Source organism: Carassius auratus, chromosome 10 (assembly GCF_003368295.1).
Source record: "Carassius auratus strain Wakin chromosome 10, ASM336829v1, whole genome shotgun sequence".
Taxonomy (NCBI): Eukaryota; Metazoa; Chordata; class Actinopteri; order Cypriniformes; family Cyprinidae; genus Carassius; species Carassius auratus.
Window position 1 is genome coordinate 16,792,166 of NC_039252.1, and position 24,480 is coordinate 16,816,645.

At 34.4% G+C, this 24,480-nt stretch overlaps 3 protein-coding genes across 7 annotated transcripts; 2 read left to right on the forward strand and 1 right to left on the reverse strand.

Moving 5' to 3' along the window:
* The first annotated feature begins 2,406 nt into the window (after window positions 1-2,406).
* On the forward strand, window positions 2,407-3,620 carry LOC113110105 (TP53-regulated inhibitor of apoptosis 1-B-like). Its single transcript, XM_026274120.1, has 2 exons — window positions 2,407-2,676; window positions 2,782-3,620. Exons 1-2 carry the CDS (start codon window positions 2,530-2,532, stop codon window positions 2,857-2,859), a joined length of 225 nt encoding a protein of 74 aa, XP_026129905.1. The 5' UTR covers window positions 2,407-2,529; the 3' UTR covers window positions 2,860-3,620.
* A 799-nt stretch (window positions 3,621-4,419) lies between these two features.
* Window positions 4,420-11,090, reverse strand: LOC113110100 (serine/arginine-rich splicing factor 9-like). Of its 3 annotated transcripts, none has more exons than XM_026274116.1 (5): window positions 10,979-11,087; window positions 9,723-9,906; window positions 9,455-9,636; window positions 7,981-8,153; window positions 4,420-4,985 (listed from the first exon to the last, which is right to left on the reverse strand). In XM_026274116.1, exons 2-5 carry the CDS (start codon window positions 9,878-9,880, stop codon window positions 4,764-4,766), a joined length of 735 nt encoding a protein of 244 aa, XP_026129901.1. In that variant the 5' UTR covers window positions 9,881-9,906; window positions 10,979-11,087; the 3' UTR covers window positions 4,420-4,763. The 3 variants fall into 3 exon arrangements, with proteins under 3 accessions (XP_026129901.1, XP_026129899.1, XP_026129900.1); XM_026274114.1 differs by having other exon boundaries at window positions 4,421-4,985; window positions 9,723-10,067; window positions 10,979-11,090; XM_026274115.1 differs by having other exon boundaries at window positions 4,421-4,985; window positions 9,723-10,056; window positions 10,979-11,072.
* Window positions 11,091-14,466: 3,376 nt separating this feature from the next.
* gal3st1b (galactose-3-O-sulfotransferase 1b) lies at window positions 14,467-20,870 on the forward strand. 3 transcript variants are annotated; one of them, XM_026274104.1, is made up of 5 exons: window positions 14,467-14,662; window positions 14,779-14,852; window positions 16,231-16,283; window positions 16,363-16,493; window positions 17,711-20,870. In XM_026274104.1, the coding sequence occupies exons 4-5, from the start codon at window positions 16,393-16,395 to the stop codon at window positions 18,849-18,851; spliced, it is 1,242 nt and encodes a 413-aa protein (XP_026129889.1). In that variant the 5' UTR covers window positions 14,467-14,662; window positions 14,779-14,852; window positions 16,231-16,283; window positions 16,363-16,392; the 3' UTR covers window positions 18,852-20,870. The 3 variants fall into 3 exon arrangements, with proteins under 3 accessions (XP_026129889.1, XP_026129888.1, XP_026129890.1); XM_026274103.1 differs by lacking the exon at window positions 14,779-14,852; XM_026274105.1 differs by lacking the exons at window positions 14,779-14,852; window positions 16,231-16,283.
* The last annotated feature ends 3,610 nt before the right edge of the window (window positions 20,871-24,480 follow it).

The window sequence follows — 24,480 nt, forward strand, 5'->3', positions numbered from 1 at the left end:
AATGTGTGAAAATTAAGACATGAATCATTATTGTGGATGTTTAGCATACTTCACACGTCACTTCGTGATGTTTGCACAGAAGAAGAGACGGCACCTGTTTGCGCCTGGGGAGAAAGTGATTTTCTTTGTCATTTTCAGCTGATTGGGAGAATCTCGAATCATATTTCACCTCTAAATACAAAGGAAAAAATAGGAAATTATAATTGCATTATATTTTTAGGACCATTAACATGTTTAAATATTTGTGAAAATTTAATACATCATTATTGTAAACCGTTTTTTATTTATTTTTTTATTTAAATTAAAATATGTAAAATAAATGCTACAGTGATGTGTGTGTGCGTGCGTTTATATATATATGAGTATACAGGTATATTATTTGTTGCATTACAGTAATGAAAATTTAGAAATAAAAATAAAAATATGAAGATTTTATTTTTTCCCCCTCATTTCACCTCTAAATCCAAAAAAAGAGAAAATTTTAATTTGCATGCTATTTTTAGGACCAGAAATATTTTTTGCATGTTTGCACTTTTTTTAAATCGTTACTGTAAAACATATTTGTTTAATTTAAATGATAAAATGAATGAACACTACATGACGTGTGTGTGTGTGTGTATTGGCACATTACAGTAATGAATATTAGATTATTTATTCGGTGATAAAAAAGCGATTACTTGTCTTAAAAATAAGCTGAATTAGCTTTTTCCCTCATATTTCACTTTTAAATACAATGGAAAATAACAAGAAATTATATCTGCATTCTATTTTTAGGACCTGTTTTTAGACTTTTTGCATGTTTGTTTATTGCATATCTTCATTGTTGTAGTGCATAATGTAAATGTCACCGTAGATTGAATGAAAATGAGATTTGATTTATTCGACAGGGTTTGAATGGCATGCAATGGTCTTAAAAATAGGTGGAATTTCCTTTATGCAAAAAAGAAAAGAGATTGATTTCTTCCTTTTGGTTTTTGGGGTGAAATGTGAGCCGCATGTTTTCTTCACTCAGAGAATCTGTTGAGCTGCTACACAATGACGTACCTCACTTTACTGTCGAAACAACCCATCACCACAGTTTCATTCGTATTGATCTTTTTGCCTTAAGTTCAGGGACGTGTGTGTGTGCTGATGTTCACGTATATCTGATATCTGCCATATAGACATGTGTAAGTGTGTGTGTGTGTGTGTGCTCTTCTACCAGCAGCCAGACTTTTGTAAAGTGTCCCGATCTTTCAGCACTTGTTAGATCTGATGTGATTGTAGTAATCTGCTGTAATGGAGTGTGATTGATTGAAGTGCCACTAACTCCCATCATATCTGTCCTTTCTCTCTCTGTATGCATCGCTGTTTATGCCCTGTAACATAAGCTTACTCTCGCTGTATGTAGCTCATAATATAATCTCTACAAATGTTGGACGTGTGAATTGTAAAAACCTCTTCTGATCGATGTATTCGGCTCACAGCCTCACTACTGACACAAATGATTTGTTGAAACTGTATTGGAAACCTATATATTTTTATCGTCCCCTGTGAAACTACATAGTATATTGTCAGAACTGTGTGCTGCATATGATATAATCTGTATTATAATATTTAATAAATGTATGTGTTGACTGGTTTTCTGGTGAATCGTGTGTTAACTGCTTGGGAATATATATATATATATATATATATATATATATACACACACACACACACACACACACACACACACACACACACACACGTATATTTGATGTTTACATTTACAAAAGATCCAGTTAATACATTAAAAAAAGGTTAAAAATAAATACATTTTGCAGTACCATGAGGCATCATACACATTCCTTTTAATATTTTTGTATTATTTTGTGAAGAATTAAACACTTCTAGCCTACTTCAGAAGCTAAATATAATTTTAAGCACCTCTCAATTTTATTTATTTAATTTATTGTACAGAATGAAATGGTTCTTCGTTAGTAAATATTGACCTTAATTTAAATTTTCCTGTTTTTATTAATTTTCCATTATTATTATTATTATTGTGAAGAAAGAAATGGATTTCAGTAATTTACTAATTACTTGTATTATTATAGTAAAGAATGAGACTTAATTTATTTCAGTAAAGAAGTAAATGATAGAGAGATATATATATATATATATATATATATATATATATATATATATATATTCCAGCATTAACTATTATGATTTTTTTTTTAAGGAAATTATTCAGTTTCTCCGGTAAATATTGACTTTTAGTCATTCCTATTTATTTAACGCAGAAACGTCTAAACTATACACACAAAATAACGGTTCACGGTTGTCCGTTTGTGGTTTTAAATCTTCTTAGCCAAAATGTTTATTAATTTAATTATTTTGGTTTTGTCCTTGGGACTTTTAAATGCGCTTTGCTGACGTAATCATCGTGCGCCACGCGGGACCACGTGTCATCGGCGAGATCACGGAAGTAAACAAACAGTGACTCTCCGCGGACAGAACACAACTCTGAACCGCTAATCCGCGGTGTTTGTGGCCGGTGTGAAGATGGACAGCGTCGGCGAGGGCTGCACGGAGCTCAAGCGCGAGTATGACCAGTGTTTTATTCGCTGGTTCTCCGAGGAATTCCTGAAGGGAGACCGGAGCGCGGATCCGTGCAGCGAGTTATTCCGCAAATACCACACATGTGTTCAGGTACCGCCCTGCATGCATCTATATAGACGCATATACAAGTGTGTAAGGTGCGGGAAATGAGAAATTTGAGCTGTCAATTATTGATGCTCACGTGTTGATCTACAGAAAGCCATCCAGGAGAAGGACATCCCTGTAGAAGGTGTGAAGTTCATGGGCCCGAACAGAGAGAAAGCGGACAGCTGAAGGCTTGGTTGTGTTGGATATGGACCAGGAAAGATGTGTTGGCATCATCAGGACGCTCGGACTGCAGCGATGACCCTTTGATGGACAGACACTTACTGATGAGACTGAAACTGTACATCCAGTGCTTAGCCTGATAGTGAATGGTCATTAGAAAGGGGCATGCTTGAGCTGTCAGATTTCTAAACATGCAGGAGAAGGCATTGTGCAGCGAAAAGGGTTCAGGTGTCGGCGTTTTCTCTGGAAGCTTGTTACGTAATTATTAAAGGTAACTGATACATTTGGTTTCATTGGTTTTTGCCCTCCTCACAATTGCAAATCGGACCGGAGTTTAGTTTAGTTTTAATTTTCACAATTTTTTTCTAAGTAGTTTTTTTTTTCCACTGCAGAATATAAATGGGTAATTTTGAGCTTCTATCTTAAACAGTTTTCTTTTTGCTTGCAATGTTTTTTTTCTTGTAAAAGAGTTTATCATACTTTGACTTTTTCTTATAATTGTGAAAAAGGTAACAATTACTCTTACCATTCTTAATTTTTTTGTTATGAATTCTGAGTCTACATTATTTTATTTTTTTGCATTTTTAAATTTATATATATTTTTTTTTTCAAAAATATCATGTTCTTAGAATTCTGACTTGTCAATGTCAAGTGTATCTGAGTCCATTTTTCCCTTCAGAGTTATAAACTTCTGAGTTTACATCTTTCAATCTTTCTGTGAATTCAGATTTCGGATCTCACAATAAATACTTTTTTTTCACACTTTACCTCACAGTTCTGTCCCTTCGCTCATTGCTTATTCATTCATTATAGAAATATAAAAATAAAAAAAATTATTCAGTTTTAGAAAAAGGCATGCTATAAATTATGGCTCTGATAACAACAATATCCAACACTACTGGAACCTAATTACACCTAGAGCGTCAAATCAGAATAAATCAGTCTATAACACTAATTGAACACTTAATTTAATGGACTAATCAAAAGTCTGATGATGCCAATTAGCCTGAAATGGGCTTCTCAGATGTTTAACCCAATGCATTTCCATGCGTTTCATCAGCTGTGATTGTTTTTCATTTGTTACCAATCTAAACATTTAAACATCATGTGGATAAATGGCTCAGATAAAACAAAGAACATCTTATGATTTATAAATGCAACTGCACAAACATCTCACTAAGGAAATATTGAGAGCCCAACATAATTAAAAAATATTAACTGCTAGAGATGAACACATAATGTTACATTTATTAACTACATTAATGTGGACTAACAAAAAGCAATATTTCTAAAGTACTTAATCTTAATGTTTCAACATTTGTTAATCAAGTATCTGTTAACATCCGTTGATGCATCAAGAACCAGCATTCAATAATGCATGTTTTAATTAATGCACAATAAACCAATTTATTATTGATAATTCAATGATTTCATATTTTAAACCCTGTTTCTAGGTTTTCTCTTATTTCCATCACTCCTGCAAAACAGCAATTTCTTAAAAATGACTCGATGTAGAGTAACCTAGATTCAATGCTTTAATTGGAAAAAAATTAAAATAATAATGCATACAATCATCACATGATACAAAACAAGAAAAAAACAAAAACAAATTCACATAGGGAGATTCCAGAAAAAAAATAACATTTTTAAAAACTTTCAGCCTTTTATGCAAATCATAAAAAATTAATAAAACAGTCGATGTCTATGAAATGGATCCGATTAATCACAAACAAACGTCAATATTCAAAAAAGACAAAACAGGTTATTCATCCTCAGATCGTTCACAATCATAACCACATCTGTAAACATATGCAGCATCATTAACATATCCGCAAGCTCTGCGTGAACTGAACGGTGAAGAAGGCCATCAGGGTCCTACACTGGAATGTGAATTACGCTGGAGAAGGCGCTCATCGATAGTGTCGCGGCGGAGGACTGTGATGCTGCAGCGGCGCTCGGCGGGACGGGGGGCTGTGACGGGTCATGTGACGCGGGGGCGATCGGTAACGGGGCGGCGGTGACCCTCTGCTCTGGTACGGGGGCGAGTATCGTCCTCGAGATCTGGAGCGGGAGCGTGAGCGACCCCAGCTTGTGCCGCGCTCCTCCATCACTCTGATGAAGGACGTCTCTCCCTGAGACACAGACACACAATATTCAGAAACACAGACAGCCACAAACCACAGACACACCGGACAAACAAAAAACTCACACACAAACATATATTTGTAGGGATGCACCGGTTGACCGGCGGCTGCGCGAGCGTATACTGTACCGGTCCGTGCCCTGAACACAGGTAGAACGTGAAGAGATGTTCAGATGAACTTCTCACGTGTTGGATGAGAAACGAAACGGACAAAACTGAAATGTTTTTTTTTTATTTTTTTTTTTATTAGAACTTGCATACACGTTTGAAAAGCCAGAAATAAACGACAGTTCTGCATTAAGATGATTATTTTTATTTTACCTTAAAGTTACATAGACTTAATTTGATTTAAAAATCACCTGCTGTAGCACACTGACAAAAAGTGTTTCATTCACCCAATTAAAACATTTTAGGGTAATGATTCACATCTATATTTGTTTAGTTGAGACAATAAGTTATTTATTTTTCATTGGCTCAAGTAAAACAATACAGATGTAAATCATAACCCTAATTTTTTTTTATTCTTTTTTTATTGGATGAATGAAACAGTTTGCATCTTTGTTTTATTCGCACAAACATTATTGGATTAACTTTTAACATTAACATTTTGGAAAATGTATTTATATAGCAATTTTATTTAGTCTCACCGGTAAAGACCTTTTTTTTATTTAAAACCAAATTTAAAAACTAAAACAAATACTGAATGCTGATTAAGAAACATCTTACTGAACGTGTGTTGATTGTGTTGTTTGGATTGTAGAACTATGCAGTTGTTGCCTTTAATTTCACAAGGTCACAGTTAATATTTATATTTAAGGCCAGTTCTCTGTAGTTTCAACCCAATCCAAAAACAAAAGCTAAATGCTGATGTCTGTACCATCTGTGTTTGTATTGAATGTAGGCTACTTACTGTGCAGTTACTGCTGTTAATTTCAGATGGTTAGTTATTGTTTTCAATAGCCAAAAGCAAGTTTGGCCTATTAAATAACAAATATCTTGTTTATGCACACTTTCCTTCTTTCTTGTTTGTTGCTTAAAAGAAAAAAAAAAATCAGAAATCGTCTTGTAAAAAATCGGTATCGGCCAAGAAAAATCATGATCGGTGCATCCCTATATATTTGTATAGGATATACAGTCAAACCAAAAGTTATTCAGACACCAGATGCTATAGTTGTGACCCTGGAGCACAAAAACAGTCAGAAGGGTCTTTTTTTTTTTTTTTACTGACATTTATACAATTTTCCATTGAGGTCTGGTTTGTCAGTGTTGGAAAATATTTGCTTTTAGAGATGCAACTATATGAAAATCTGGAATCTGAGGGATGCAAAAAAAACCTAAACATTGAGAAAATCATCTTTAAAGTTGTTCAAATTAATTCTTAGCAATGCATATTACTAATCAAAAATGAAGTTTTCATATATTTACAGTAGGAGATTTACTAAATATCTTCATGGAACATGATCTATACTTAAAATCCTAATGATTTTTGGCATAAAATAAAAATGTATAATTTTGACTCACAATGCATTGTTGTCTTTTAAGACTGCTCTTGTGCTCCAGTGTATTTAAATTAAACAGCTTAATAATTTTTTGGTTGTAATTGATTACATACCTTTCTATCAAAGTTATCTGACATTATCAAGATGAATTTGTTCTGACTCAAGAGTTCTTAGCTTCTTAAATGTGCATTAAATAGAAATAAATGGTAGATTAAAACGGCAATGCAGTTAACATTTGATGTTCTGTTTTAAACCTTCTGTTTAAAAATGATTTTATATTTCAGTCCTGAAAGCACCTGAACTCAGAAGTCTAGGCTACATTAGTAGATCATATGCACAAATCTTAAACTATAGACTCACATATACACTAGTTTAAATGTTTGGGATCAGCAAGATTTCTTTTGTCTCTTCTGCTCACAAAGGCTGCATTTATTTGATCATAAATACAGTTAAAATAGTGAAATATTATTACAATTTTAAATATCTGTCTTCTATGTGAATCTCTGTTAAAGTGTAATTTATTTCTGTGATGCACAGCTGTATTTTCAGAAATCATTCGGATTATAATAAACATTTCTAATCACTATCAATGTTAAAAACAGTTGTGCTGCACAATATTATGTGGAAAGAGTGATGCATAATATTTTTCAGTGTTATTTGAGGAATAGAAAGTTCAAAAGAACAGTGTTTATTTAAAACATAAATCTTTTAAAACATTTACATTTCTCAACTGTAACTTAAAAAAAAAAACAATTTAATGCATCCTTGCTGAATAAAAGTATTACTTTCTAAATCTTACCTCTTTTAAATTAATAACTTATAACAGATCTAAAATGTAATAAATTGAGAAAAAAACACAATTATAGTTTTTAAAAAGACCTTAAATGAAAGTCAATGTTAGTGTATCAGAAACTATATATGATAAACAAAAATATCAATGTGTATAATAATAGCAATAAGTCCCAAGAAGCTGTGGTTTACAATTCATTTATAACAGCTAAGGAGCGTTGCCAAGCATGACTCAAAGCGGGGCTTACTGTTTTTATAAAACGGTTATTCCATAAACATATTAAGGTTTCAGAAAATAACAGAGGAAATAAAGTGTGATGTTATTAATAAAAACAATATTCTTCCACCAAACAATGTAGCTCCTCAGAAACAGTTGTGGTTGCTACAAAGTGGTTGCCGAGCAACAAACAGAAGTAAACAAACGGTGTATGATACTTTGTAGCGTAATGTAGAACGGCTTTGAACGTGGCTCAGCCAATCAGAATCAAGGAGCGGAACTCTCAGGTTTATAAATACATATCTTCCCACAGGAATTCAAATCATTAATGCATGAGAAGATAAAGAGCAGTTAGAGATGAAACAATAAACTGTTTTAGGCAAGGCACATTTATTTTAATCGAACAATCTTTTTAGAAATAAATAAATGAAAGCCCAGAGGGATGAAGTGATTTTGTCTGTTAAGTTTAGGACCCTGACCTGATGGGATCTGAACTCGGTGCTGTCCAGGCGTCTCAGAGCGTACTCCATGTCCTCTCGTCTCAGGAACTCCACCACCCCCTCGCCGTCACGCTGCACGTCTGCGAAACACACGTCTCCAGCCTCCCGCATGTGGTCCTTCAGATCCTGCCAGCTGCCGGAGGGAGGAAGACCTGCACACGGGTCACAGCTCGTCTGAGAGCGCTGCAAACATCTGTGTCAGATCAAGATGACCACGCTTTTGCACAACAACTCAAGCGTTCACATCCGTTACAGTAAATCATTATCAGGAAGTAAAAAGTAAAGGTGAATAATAAAAATAAAAAAATTGTGTCATTATTTACTCACTAAATCCATCTTCACAACACACATTGAGATATTTATAAAGAATTGGAGAGGTTTATGTCTCCACAAAAGGTAAAATAATTCGATCAAAAAGATCTGTTCATCATATAAAGAAATGAAATCACTTCACTGGACGAGGATCAGACTTCTGGATTCGTGTGAATATGTTAACTTTCTGGAGCTATTAAAGACTTGTTTGATGGAGAGATAGAAAACCCCTAGGGTTTATCATTAAACTTCATTTTAAAGATGAATTCTGGGTTCGATGAGTAAATGGTGACTACTTTCATTTTGGGGTGAAAGTATTTAAAGGTCTCTTTAAATACTCTTTAGTAAAATTATTGAGTTACTTCACTATCACTAATATTTATTTATATACTACTACAATTTTTTGTTAATACTGTGAATTAAAATTTACTTTTGTATTATTTTTTAAATGAATGTCTATACAGTTGCTTTTATTCATTTAAATTCAGTATTGGTTATTTTACTACAAGATAAACTAAATGAAAATGAGAATTGTTGCCTCTGCATCTTATTAATAATTTGAATTAAATTAAGCTTTTATATTTATCATTTTTATTTTAAATGTGGTTAACGTTTAAGTAAATTTTTGGTGTTTTTTTTTTTTTTTTAACCATTTCTGTTGTTTTTAAATATGTCTATACAGTTTTATTAATTTTATTTAAATTTTAGTTATTTTATTACTAGACAAACTCAAAAATGAGAATTGTTGCCATGATAACTTTTTAATAATTTTAATAAATTTTAACTTTTTTATTTTCAGTTTTCATTTTAATTTTAGTTAAAAAAATTTATCATTTTTGGTGTTTTTACCATTTCATATAGAGTTGTTTTTATTCACTTTTAGTTCAATTTTAATTATTTTACTACAAGACAAACTAAATGTAAATGAAATTTGTTGCCTTGGCAATCAGCTAAAATTTTTTTTATTTAATTTAATTTTGTTTATATTTATATATTATATTTACACAATGATATTCTAGATTTTTTTCTACATTTTTTATAGTTTTAGTAACCTACAATAGCCCTGTGATACAATTCACTGAAGTAGTTTTATCAGGACTATTTTAATTCTTTTTATGGAGCCTCAAACCTCGTGACTCACCCGTCACAATAACACGAAACTCAGATCTGCGCGACGGAGGTCCAAACCGTCCCCGCGGTCCTCCTCCTCCTCCTCCCGCAGGTCCACTAAACTTGGATCCGGAAGATCGTGGATATTCCACACGCAGCTTACAGTCTCCAAACCCATATCCATTCCTCCCAAAGACGGCGTCCTCAGCATCCCTAGAGGAAGAGAGGAAAGTGCTCCTAACTTTCGTTCTACACGTGAAAAAGCCTCGTCCGTGTTCTCGGAGGGCGGCGCGACTCACCGTGGATCCTCAAACCGCACGAAGGCGAACGGGATGGTGCCTCTGTTGTTCTTCAGCTCAATATCACGAATCTTTCCATATTTGAAGAAGAGATCCTCAATGTCCCTCTCCTGGACGTCCATGGGAAGGTTTCCCACGTAGATCCGTCCGTCCGACATGGTTTCAATCCCGCTGGACCTGCAGCCTTCGAGGAATTACAGCGTTTTTACAGCGTTGAGAACATCCAAACTCTAGTCCGTCCTATTAAAGCCTCTATTTATAAGTCTAAACTCTGGCGGCTGCAGAACATGACGAGTTCAAGAAACCCAGACACAGGAGCCTCCAGAACCACAGTCTGAAAACAAACTTAAAAAACAAGGACAATCAGTTCAAATGCACACTTATAAATCATGAGGATATTTAGTAAAGATCATGTTCCATGAACATATTTTGTAAATTATTTTCCTAGCGTAAATATATCAAAACTTAATCTTTGATTAGTAATATGCATTGCTAAGAACTTCATTTGAACAACTTTAAAGATGATTTTCTCAATATTTTTTTTTTTTTGCTCCCGCAGATTCCAATATTTTCAAATATTGTCCTCCTAACAAACCATACATCAATGGAGAAATTATTTTTTGTATAATGTATAAATCCTAATTTTAAAAAATTGACACTTGACTGGTCTTGTGGTTCAGGGTCACATGTGATCAATATTTAGTGACTATACTTCAAGCAAAGGCCTAGAAAAATGACTTTTAATATGAAAAATGCCATGCAACATATATTTTAATAGACTGAAGATAACAAATAACTCTTAAATAAACCTCTTGTATTTCCTTTGTAAAGAGAATCGCTATGCAAATATATGTGTTTGAAAATTTTATACTACAATCAGTTCATATTTAATCATATTTTAATTCTGCAGACTTTAAAAATTTCATAAAAGAAGTCGAATTCAAGCAAATCTAAGCACAGCCATATCTCATCTTACGGATTTAATTCGTTATTTAATTCAAAATATCAACATATATCCGTTCATTTCCACTAGTATATAGTATTCATCTTTTTAAGAAAAATCTAAAACTGTAATATGTGTGTTTAATAATAACAATACAACACACTCATGTTAGCATACTAGCTGTTAGCTTCTTTGTTGAGACAACTGCTCAAAGCAAAATGTAAAAACAGCAGGAAATAACAAAGTCGGAGTTTTTTCTCATGCACGAATGTGTAAAAGATTGAATATAACCGATATTAATAGTTTGATTCACCTTTGTAGTTTGCAGATCGTGATGAGGACCGAGGATAAACACGCGCACGCGCTTCCCCGGATCAGGAAGTGTCCGACACCCAACTTCCGCCCCCTTCAGACCGAGACGAGCAACTGCATAGCACGGCTGACACAGCATAAATAAATATAGGGACCGTTTTCATCTTAAATTATTTTAAATTTTTATTTCATATCATTTTAGTCATTTTTTTTAAATGTCAAAAATGAAATGAAACGAAACAAAACGAAAAAATATTAACCTCCTGAGAAAGTCAACTTTTTTTTTTTTTTTTTTTTAACTTTTTTTTAAATAAACAATAACAAATAAACATAGAACAAAAACATATGGGGGGATGCAATCACAATTAAAAGGTAATTAAATAAATAAACAATACAGTTTAGAATTTAGAGTTTCAGGAGAGGAAATAGAGCCATTAATCTGAAGGGAGTGAATTAACCTTTTTTATTTAAATAAACTTTTTTTTTTTTTTTGCCAAATTCAATTAATCTGTCTCTAGATCTTACAAAAGCTCCCTTTGCTTTTTCAATATACAAGGAAAGTAATTCCTCTTGTAAAGAAGATCTTCTTCTGAGAACTGTTTATTTAAGAGATCAGAAATAGTTTTAAGTAAAACTGCATATTATTTTTCTTTTCAAAGGAACGTTTTTGACTAAAATAAATTGAAAAAATATCTGCACTCAAATTTAAAGAGCTCCCGTTTGGCAGTAAAACATATATCTGCCCTCGATTTGATTATTATTATTATTTTTTTTTTTTGTTATATCTGAGCAGTATAAATCATTAAGCAGCAGGGAACAGTTTAATTTCCAGGAACCAGGGAATTTTTGGCTTCAATATTAAATCAATAACGCAAGTATCAGTTAGTGGTGAAGGACTACAAGAGACAGACATCAAAGATGAAATCAGAAAAACAGACTAGCCATAAATATGAGATTTTTGAGTTTGATCTGGTTTAAACCAAGTAAACGAGGTGGAACAAGGATACAGAAATATGCATGCATCAAATCAAATCTAGAGATTGACACAAACCAGAAATGACTGGATTAATAGCATTTTGACATTGTCTTGGAGGATATCGGTCTTCTTCAGAATAATTAGAGGCTTCATTGAAATCTCCTCCAATAATCGAGCAGAGGGGAACTTTTTCCAGAATAAGCAACAAAATCTCTGACATAAGGGTAGCATTCATATCAGATCTATTAAAACCAAATACATTCACTAAAATTAAAATAAGATTCATCCATATGTATCACAACCATTTACCATCTTCCTTCTGTTAAATTTTTAATTAAATCTAATATCCCTCGAACATTAAGTGAAGAACAAGAAAAAGTTAACATTAATGAACGATGTAAACTACCCTAAACAGACTAACAACTGGCCTATAAAATTACAAATAGGCAAAGGATAAAAAAGAAAGAAAAGGAATAACTAATTTGAGCTTGCTCAGAATATAAAGGTAAGAAAGCCAATTTACTGATATCTGATTTAAACTTCTTCTTCTTCTTCTTTTGAGACCAAATTTTAAATGCATCTCCTCCTAGATTTTTTTAAAGCTAGAACCACCAAACTCGGAGAGTAACACAATTTCAGTTCTCTGTATATATGTGCTGTACATGTGGAAGAATTTACAATAAAGCAGACATGACTGTTACGCTGGTTTTAACTGATTTTATCTGGATCAGCATAGAAACACTTGCTAATCATGCTAAGAACATACTAGTATTTTGCTAATCATGAAGAAAATATGCTAGCGACATGCTAGTAACTTGTTAATTGATTGATTGATTGATAGCACTTTATTGTCCGTGTACACGGAAATTTGTCTTGCAATACAAGCTCCAACCATCATCATTAATCATTAATTAATCATGCTAATGAGATGCTAGTCACTTGCTAGTCATGCTTGCAACGTGCTAGTCACTTGTTAATCATGCTAACAACATGCTAGTCACTGCTAATCATGCTTACAACATGCTAGCGACATGCTAGTCATTTTTAATCATGTTGTAAACATACTAACGACATGCTAGTAACTTGTTAATCATGCTAATGACATGCTAGTCACTTGCTAGTCATGTTAGAACATGCTAGTCACTTGCTAATTGTGCTAACGACATGCTAATGACTTGCTAGTCATGCTAACAAAATGATAGTCACTTGCTAATCATGCTAGCAAACATGCTAATCACTAGCTAATCATGCTAGAAACATGCTAGAAACATGTTAGTCACTTGCTAATCAGGCTAATGACATGCTAGTCACTTGCTAATCATGTTAGAAACATGCTAGTCACTTGCAAATCATGCTAACAACATGCTAATGACTTGCTAGTCATGCTAACAAAATGCTAGTCACTTGCTAATCATGTTAGCAAACATGCTAATCACTTACTAATCATGTTAACAACATGCTAGAAACATGCTATTCACTTGTTAATCATGCTAACATCATGCTAGAAACATACTAGTCACTTGCTAATCATGCTAACGTCATGCTAATGACATGATAGTCACTTGCTAATCATGCTGGAAACATGCTATTAACATGCTAGTAATGCTAGCAACATGCTATTCACTTACTAATCATGCTAACAACATGTTAACAATATGCTAGTCACTTGCTAATCATGCTAATGATATGATAGTCACTTGCTAATCATGCAATCAACATGTTAGTCATTTCCTAATGATGCTGGAAACATGCTAGCAATATTTATTTGTCTATTTATCTATTTTTTGATAGATTGTATTGCCTTCAAAAACTACTTCAAAATAGTTAAAACTGAAAAGCCTCAAACTTTAAGCTTTTAAAAATACTTGGCTACCTGGCTAGGCTTTTTCAAGCCAACTTAAAGTTTGCCTACAAACTTTACAATCTAGTTTAATGTATATATTAATATCCGTCTCAGATAACCAGATTTTCTCGTTTCCCAGGCTGACTGTTTGAAGTGCTCCCACTAAAGCCAAACCATAAACCAGTTTAGTAATTTTACACGAAAATGTACATTTTATAATACTAATTACTGATTATTTTATTTTATCATTATATTATAAATTATATTTAGCAGCTGATTTTATCATGAGGGACTTACCAAACAGTCCTGAATCAAACTATGTATGTACACACCTTCATTAATACATAACGGTAAAAGATCATGAATAAACCCTTGTTGGGTTTGAAATATAAACTGTGTGTGTGTGTGTGTTTGTTTGTGTGTGTGTGTGTGTGTGTTACAGAGAGGGATTGCCTACATCAGACAGTTCATAAAACATGAAACAAGTAAACAGTGCCGCTTTTCATGTTCTTATTTAATCAGATGGGTGTGTTCTCCTATTGCTTGATCCAGATGGATACTTTATCACCTACAAACATCAGACAGTAATACAGTGCCCCGCCCCTTTCACAGAAAACAGTAATACAGTGCCCCGCCCCTTTCACAGAAAAATTAATACAGTGTCCTGACCCATACACAAGGAAACAGGAGTGAGTGTTTCTCTGTCACCACGGCTGGAGTAGAGCTAGATGTGTCCGCAGATTCATCATAGAAATACTTTACAGAATTGAGCTCTGCTAGCCGTCTTTGGTCAAGATGGGCGATCCCTGGGTTTATTTTAGGAACTAATGTGATCATGCAATCCTGCTTTAACAAGGACTGAACAGGTAGGCAGGCAGGGTTCAAATCTTTTCTGATGTTAATCAGCAAACTGGCTGTTCTTGATACACATTCTGTACAATGAATCCAAGAATATTGTATTAGTTTCATAATGTGATTTCAGATCAAAGCCTTTGAACACACAGAGGACAATGAGCTGAATGTGTTGTGATTCACGTCTGACGAGTCTTATACAAAGTACATCACGTGTGTTTTTCAAATGAAAAAATACATTAAATAAAAAATATATTACAGGTTTTACAGAATTTTTGTCTTACCTTAAATTCTCAAAATATACTCAGAAAATATGAAGACAAATGTATTACATGTTTCTTATAGGTAAAATAAAATAAAAAATTGTTTAAAAGTACACTCTTAAAAATAAAGCTGCTTCACGATGCCATAGAAGAACCTTTTTGTCTAACCTTTCTGTTTCACTAAAGCTTCTTTGTGGAGAAAGAAGGTTCTTCAGATTATAAAAAGATAAGAAAGAGATGGTTCTTTGACTGAATGGTTCTCTTTGGAACCAAAAATGGTTCTTCTATGGCATCACTGTGTATAGTATAGTGTATAGTATTTCTCATTTTTATTAAGTTTAACTTGATGTACTAAAATAACTAAAACTGAACTAAATTTAAAATTAATAAAAAACTTTACAGACATAAAAAAAACAATAAGAATGATAAAAGTGCAATAAAATGACTAATAAAATGAACATGGCAGTAATGAAAATATTAATATAAACTAAAATATGATCTTAAGTTAAGTTTTGTCCACTTAGTTAGAAATGTTCTACATCACTGATTTCACTTCATACAGTAAACGCTGGGTTTATAAGTTGAGCTGAAATGTTTATTTAGAGATTAAGGCAGAAGTTGAATCTTTGAAACAGAGGTTGTTCTTGTCAACATTTGCAAACTGCTGTTTGGTGTGTCATCAGAGAGTATAAGACACTGTTTTTGTACAAATACTGACTGAGCATCCCACAAACTAGTTCCTATAAAGACACTGTTTACACAACAGTGCATTATGATACTCTCACAACTGAGCAGGACAGGTCAAGAAAGTGTCTCTCTTTACAAAAGCTAAATATGTCCTGTAAAATCATTATTATAAAACAACACAGCAGACGGGTAATAAGTCTTAGTTAAATGCACCACAGATGGCCTTCTTTCACACACGTGTGTCTGAGCAGTCTATTGTCAGTCACATTAAAATTGTATTTTTCATGGAAATGCTAATGTTTTCACATTGGACTGAAACTTACTTTGCATACACATAACTAAGGTCATTAGTTCTCCACTGGTAACAATGGAAAAATACAAAACCTGTGCTAAAAAGTTGACAAAAACACTGAGTCCCAGATTTGATGACAATACTGCATTATGAAAGATTTATAAATATATATATAAAAAAGCTGCAGGTCATTTTTTTGACCAGAAACACTAAATAAGCACAAGTCTAGCATGAGTTTTGATTGACTATAATATCAGCTTTTCTTCAACGCTCCTAGTTTTAGTTAGTAAGTTTCACCACTTCCATAGTTTTATCATCTGTTTTCATCTGTGTCTTTCAGGACAAACTGACTGATAGCTGAGTGACCCTCTCTTATAAAATGCCTGCTAACTTGTAAGACTAGTCGAAGCAGTTTATGCAAGTGGCCACAGGTTTATTGGACTCATTCGTCTGTGTATGATTTGATTTGAAGGATCCAGGAGCGTTTGGAAGGGTGGATCAAATGGGGAATCGACTGATACAAAAGCTGTTTTTGGGGATGTTTGTGATTTGCATGATGGGTTTCTACTGTTTGAAGACATCAACCCTCCTCGCTACACACAGGTCGGTGTATATAGCACATTAAAAAAGCTTGTTACATTCAAATAAGTATGTGTTCTCATTTTTATTTTTATTTTTGCATTATTTTGGTGCCATGTGATATACTGTATATATAAAAAAATCCCATTAAATTGATATTTAAAAAGTTGCCAGATATCCACTGTAAAAATACCATGACAATTCTTACAGCATCAGAGGCCTGTCTATTTAAAATCTTATAACAATTACTTTTAATTTAATTATGTAGATTATGAAATGCTCTTAATGCCAATCTACTTGATCTGCCAGACTGTGCGTTTTCCCCATAGACTTGATAAAAACAGGTTTTACTGTATGATGTGCTGATAACCAGGATAATAATAATAAGGGTGGAAAATCAGCAAGTCAAATAATGAATCAGATTTCGTAATAAGCCTACCATGGCCTATCCATAAAATAAGGCTAACATGTTTAGACAAAACACCATCAACATGTCAAACATCAATTTTAATAACCTGAAATGTAACACGAAACACCCTAATGTACGTCACTGTTAATGAAAATGAGAGAACATTTAATTATTTAAAGAAAATGCGATCATAAGTCATGCAAAGACTTCTGGAAATGACCTTTTAGTGTTTTTTAACACAGTACTTATATATACAATAAATAAAAATGTATATATATAATGAGAATGCCTTTAATCGTAACCTGAATGTAAGTTTGAACTTGAATGTAAGTCTGAAGTAAAATGGAATAAAATCTAAATATATATGCTTTATTTTCAAATAAAATTCAAATATAAGTCTTTTTAATCTTCATGTTTTCATGCACAAAACATATTCAAGGCATTTCTATACAAATAGCTTTTTATTTAATTGTATATTTCATTATTTTCAATAAATTAAGTTTAAAGGACCATTTCACACTCTTAAAAATAAAGCTGCTTCATGATGCCATGGAAGAACCTTTTTTGTCTAAATGGTTCCATAAAGAACCTTGAACATCTGAAGAACCTTTCTGTTTCACTAAAGCTTCTTTGTGGAAAAAGAAGGTTCTTCAGATTATAAAATGAGCAGAAAGAGATGGTTCTTTGTCTGAATGGTTCTTTGGAAACTCAAAAAAAGTTTCTTCTATGACATCGCGGTGAAGAAGCTTTCAAGACGCTTTATTTTTAAGAGTGCATGTCCTTCGAAGTCTTCTGTGGTTGTGACAGTTTGTGTTTATTCCTGTCTTTTCAGTGTTTCTCTGGCTCCTTGTGCATCAAAAGTGCGTAACAATTCTCAGCGAACTCTCAAAGCAGATGTGACTTGCAGTCCTAAAGTCAACCTGATGTTCATGAAGACCCACAAGACGGCGAGCAGCACTTTGATGAACGTTCTCCTGCGCTTCGGAGAAAAGCACCAGCTGAGGTTTGCTCTCCCCGACGGCCGAAACGACTTCTTCTACCCGTCCAGCTTCTTCCGAACCCAAGTGAAGAGTTACCAGCCCGGTCTGTGCTATAACATCGTGTGCAACCACATGCGATTCAATGCACCCGAAGTGGAGAAGCTGCTCCCGGAGGATGCCTTCTTCTTCACCATCCTACGAGATCCCGCAGAGCTCTTTGAGTCTTCGTTTCACTACTACAAAGCCTACGTGCCTCAAACGTGGAGAATCCCTGGAGGAAACCAGTTTGAGGAGTTCCTCGTTGATCCAAACCGCTACTACAACCCACAGGGAATCAACGCTTTCTACCTCAAGAATCTTCAGTTTTTCGACTTCGGCTTCGAGAATAACTTGGAAGCTGATGACGTGAGAGTCCAAGAAAGCATCGAGTACATGGAAAAGCGCTTTCAGTTGGTTTTAATCTCGGACCACTTTGAGGAGTCGCTCATTCTGCTGAAAGACGCTCTGTGCTGGCAGATGGACGACTTGCTGTTTTTTAAACTCAATGTTAGAAATGCCACTTCTGTGTCTCCCATGAGCCCTGAACTGAGGACTCGAGCTCGGGAATGGAATGGTGCCGACTGGCGACTTTATCAACATTTTAACACCACTTTCTGGGCGCTCGTGGAGGCCTACGGCCGGAGCCGAATGGAGGAGGAAGTTAAGGAGTTGCGTAGGAGAAACGCAGAGATGGAGGCCATCTGTATTGATGGCGGAGGAGCCGTGGAGGCGGCGGAAATCACGGACAGACACATGAAGCCCTGGCAGCCCATCGGAAAAGCTTCCATACTCGGATACAACCTAAAGAGCGACATCAAGCGACAGTATGAGGAGCTCTGCAGGAAGATGCTGACCCCTGAGATCCAGTATCTGACTGATTTAGGAGTCAATCTGTGGGTCACTAGGTTATGGGGCTGGTTTAAGGATAGTGTTGTTCAGTTTGGGTTGAGTTAGTGTAATTGCTACATTAACAACTTACATTAATACACTCTTTTTATCACGTTTCCAGGGTTGCTAGATCACCAACAGTGTAAAAATAACCCAATTCCATGGTAAAACCAAAGACATGGCAACCCTGCATATATCAAGACTTCTGAAAATGAGCGTTAACTGGGAATTACATGGTAATTCAGTTTTCATCTCCAAAAACCATTTTACAGTTTTACCTTAAATTTACAGTTAAATACAGTGATTTTATTGGCTGATATAATGGTAATATACCAATCTACTGAAGCACTGAAATCTGTTTTGATTTTTTGTAATGCACTGATAACCACCAAAAGCAGGTGCTAAAGAAACAAAACCTATCACAAGCAGCTTTTAAATATTAACAAATATTAGAGTAATTCACACAACCACTAAACACATTCACGGTAACACACGCGAAACTGAAATAATGTAATAAACATTCATTTAACAACATTAGATGTAACATATAACCCTAATGTACGCAACTGATGAGAAAAAAAAAGGATGTAACATAGGTATTTATATATAAAAATAAAAAAATGTATCGAATTCGAAATGTAATGCAAGTTATTCTGGGAGTGGCAATTTACGGTTATTCACTGTAAATTATACATTATTTTTCCACTTCCAAAAATGGTATACTACCGTAAAATTACATGTAATGTCCAGTACAGTTTTTCTCCATATATAGTAGGGGAAGTTACCGTTAATCTTTCAACAGGTAGCATTTTTACAGTCTTTTACCGTTAAATTCCAACAATTTTTTTTTACAGTGTATAGTTACATAAATAAGAATTTAATTAAATAGTAGAAAAAAAAAGTAAAAATAGTAAAACAGTTTAAATAAATACTCTAAGTAAATAAATTCTAAATAAATAAATACATACACATTATAACAGTACTACAGTGCTATAATGAATTAAAAAAAAAAACTTCACAGAGGCTAAATATTCTTGACATTTATAACAATAGCTTTTGACAGTATTAATTGAATATTTACTTAAGAAACTATACAGATTTTTTTTTAAGTATATGGTCCATAGTATATGGAAGGTTGATTTGGGGGTCTATAACAATCTAAAAGATTGTAAAACCCTGGAATAATTGAACCAAATAGTGCCCTTGAACCCCTGAGCCTAAATAAGCTTTAACTTATTTATTCAGCTTTCAAATCTCTATTTCAAAAAACTGACCCTTATGACTGGTTTTGTGATGCAGTGTTTATTGTCCAGAGATGGAAGAGAGACTATACTGTAACTGCAAGGAGAGAGTAAAAGGGGTCATCTGATGCTTTTTTAAAGATCATTATTTTGTGTATTTGGTGTAACAGAATATGTTGACATGTTTTAATGTAAAAAAAGAAAGAAAGTGTACATTATTGTAGGTCCTCTATGCCCCGCCTCTCTCAAACACATCGTTTTCTACAAAGGCCGTCCTTCTGACAAGAGCAGTCTGCTCTGATTGGCCAACTGACCCAGTGCATTGTGATTGGCCCAACACTGCAATGTAACGCCCCTTTCCATAATTGTGAGTTTCATCTTTCAAAGTTAATGTAAAGAAAGTTAAAAATGTCCTTAGTTTAACCATCAGTTCAAGACTGAAAGTGGAACAGAGTCGTATGACAGACAGTGATGAAGTTCGTATGTGTTTGCAGTACACAAGCCACGGATGGTTAAGACACATGACTCAACTGTGTGACCCTCACACACACACACACACACACACACACACACACACCCGTGACACGCAAAACTCAGCTTTGGATCATTCAATAGCAAATACTTCAACTACACTAGCTGATTCAGAAGCACCAGATTGTCGTAGCAAAGTCAGAATGACCTCTTCTCCTAGGTTCACGAAATTATTGTTCATAAAATGCGTAGCTGTTCTGTTGTAAATAATCTTAAAGATCCCTAATTGCATCTATTTTCTGAAAAACAAATAAAGTGCTTTTGTTTTCTCCTCGATACACACACATCTCCCATGACCATGACCATGACTGCTTCAACACTAACTGTGTTACTGAAACCACTGCGTCTTTCTTTGTGTGAATATTTGGGCGGCATTACACAAATATTTCCACATAGTGTTGTAGACGTGTGGGGGCGTGTTTAAACGATGTGTTTTAGGGGGCGTGGCAGAGTCTTAACTTTGATAAAGAATATCTCTTTGGGTATGATACTTTAGTCTTTTCAACTTTACAGATTTTCTTCATGCACCCAGAGCTTGTCCAAAGAGACTCCAGAGAGAAAGGAAAAATTTTAATTGCATCATTTGACTGCTTTAATAATGCTTGTCACATCACATTAGATTAGATTAGATTCAACTTTATTGTCACTGCACATGTAAGGTACAAGGCAACTAAATGCACTTAGCATCTAACCAGAAGTGTAATAAGCAGTAAGTAAAGGATATACAGTGGTCAAAATATGTTACAATATTCTAGTGTGCAGATGGATTATTCAGTATTCTGTCAGACAGTAGTGCAAGTAATAACAAGTGTAACTGTTTTTTGTTGTTGCTGTAAGTGGTGTGTGTGTGTGTGTAGGGGGTACATCTAAATAAACCAAAGACTTTGGTTTGCGCCTCCAAACTGAGAGCGAGAAAAGAAAAAGTAACATTTAATTTCGATTGACTAAATGCATTGGAGAAGTATCATTATTTCATTATATTAAAATGTGATTGCTTCCTAGTATAGCGCAGTTTTATATTATTACTGCACAGTGTTTTAGGTTTTACTGCACAGTTTTTTGTACTAGCCTACTTGATTGCAGTAGTAATGTGTGCTTATTTAATCCAGGTACATAAGTGCTTTATTAGAAGCCTTGAGTAAGTATTAGGAAGTTATTTCATTTACCTTTAATTTCATCTGTGTGTAGGCTACCTATTTGCTTTCAGTCTAATCTGTGTACTATGATAATAAACTGCTGAAAAAAATTAAAGCTGTCGTCACATACTTAAGCATAAAGAGAAATATGACACTCTGGCGTTTAAATGTTTAAAGTAATAAATAGGAAGGTTTTTATTTAAAACTGTTATTACAAAATTACGAGCTGACTTTTCAGGCGACCACCAATCGATTTCAACCACGTCCATTGCTGGGCTCTTATTGGACAGCACGGCGCTCTCCAATGGTAAATGGGCGGTGCTTAATGGATGGTACAATTTCAGTTAAGGTGTGTCTGAAAGATCATATTTTAACTCTACACTGTTTGTTTTTAAATAACATCTATTAAAGTTAATCTAAATATCATTATATAGATGTAAAGTCACTGTTGTTGAAGAAACAGCGTGGTCAGGTGGTATCACTTAAGACTGACCAATCACATGCATTTGCAAGATAAAGATTTTTAAAGAATATTTTATATAATTTACACAAGTGGATTTCATTTTAATCCTATGTATAAATAATCTGAACATGTAGATTTAAAATATATACTTCCGTGAGTTAAAAAGTCCTCAACAATATACACAAAACCATAGACAGTAAAAGAAATACTCTGAAAAGAGGAAAAGAGTTACAAATAGATAATGTTTTTAAGGCTTTTTTGTTCTCAGACAACTTACAGACAACAAGTTCTTTCACAAATATAAGAAAGAGAGGTTAAGCATTAAGCTATTTAGATTTTAGAAAATAACTCTTTTGCTCTTTCAGTTGTGTGTATTGGGTGATACTCAAAAAATAAATCAAAATCCTTAGAGTGTGGACAGGCAAAATAATCAAATGGAGTATCAAGGCATTCATTGTCTCTATCATCTTTCCCTTAATCCCCCTCTTTCTCTCACTTTGCACATCGAGTTTCCCTGCAATATGAAATAAGCACTTTCAATAATCTATATTAACTATGCAGCCATCAGTTGTATGTCCCAATGATCACAGTCCTACTACTGATAACCTTATAAATCATAAAAGCACATATTTTTCTAAGAGTGTAGCCAGCATGTTTAGTTTTACTTATAGCTTAAACTTTACCTGAAGGTTCCTGCTCTGACTCAAAAGCTGAACCGTCCACCCCGTCTTGTTCAACAGTGGGAGCACTTGCAGCACTAGTGCTACTGTTGCTTTCTTCCTCACCTTCAATACAAATAAATAAGCATTGTTTCAGTCCGCTTCTGTTTCAGACCTAATAAATCCTAAAACATCATGCCAAAACATTTTCGTAAATGGACAATACTAAAAAAGATGAACTACAGTTTCATCAGAGATGTCACGGAAAGAGCAACTGGAGGAAACATCCCTTTTGAACTTTTTCATGTAGTGTTTTCCAGGGTAGCATTTATGAATTATTTTAAAAGAAATCTCTTTTACTTTATTGGTTAAAAAAAGAGATGTGGAAGCGTCTACATGTGTAATTTGTCTTTTTGACTGTCTGTCAGTAAATAAACACTAGGCTATATAATAATATAATAATCCAAGTATATATAGCCTAGTTCGGGAGTTCGGAGCTGGTTCATGAATCATTTGACTCAGTTTGGGAGTTAGGAGCGGGATCGCGAATCATTTGAGTCAGTTCGGGAGTTTGGAGCATGAATCATTTGAGTCAGTTTGGACGTTCGGAGCGTGAATCATTTGAGTCAGTTCGGGAGTTCGGAGCGGGATCACGAATCATTTGAGTCAGTTTGGGAGTTCGGAGCGGGTTCGCGAATCATTTGGGTCAGTATGGGGATTGCGAATCATTTGCATTAGTTCGGGAGTTCGGAGCAGGATCGCAAATAATTTGAATCAGTTCGGGAACTCGGAGCGGGTTCGCGAATCATTTGAGTCAGTTTGGGGATCGCGAATCATTTGAGTCAGTTCGGGAGTTCGGAGCGGCTTCGTGAATCATTTGAGTCAGTTCGAGAGTTCGGAGCGGGTTCGCGAATCATTTGCGTCAGTTTGGGGATCGCGAATCATTTGAGTCAGTTCGGGAGTTCGGAGCGGCTTTGCGGATCATTTGAATCAGTTCGTGAGTTTGGAGCGGGTTTGCGAACCGAGTCAGTTTGGGGATCGTGAATCATTTGAGTCAGTTCAGAGCGTGAATAATTTTAATCAGTTCGGGAGCTCAGAGCGGAATCGCGAATCATTTGAGTTAGTTTGGGATATCGGAGCGGGAACGCGAATCATATGAGTCAGTTTGGGGATCACGAATCATTTGAATCAGTTCGGGAGTTCGGAGCGGGTTTAGCATTTTTAAATAATTTAGTAGCTAGTTCTAATTACGTTTTCCATCCGTGTTTAGGTGTGATATGTGAACGCATATTTTTTGTTTTAATGATGTGCCTTTTAACAGTATCAAGTATATTCAAAAACTAAACAAATCGTGCTTAAAAAGTGCACACATCTAGGCTAATGTAAAGTTACATGATGAAGTCATACTAGTGCGCATGTGCATTTTGAGTGCGTTCTTTCACTGCATTATTCTGTGTATTAAAATGCATTTATAAATGCATGTGAATAATCACAAAATTCAAGATATGGGGGTTATACAATGCATATATTTATATATTTTTATGTAGTTAATCAATAACACAGGAAGAGTGCCATTTCAGTTTTTCTCCAAAAATCAGCATGATTAAAATGTGATTTTAAGTTACTACAAACAATAATTTAATTACAAATACAAAATGTTGCAGA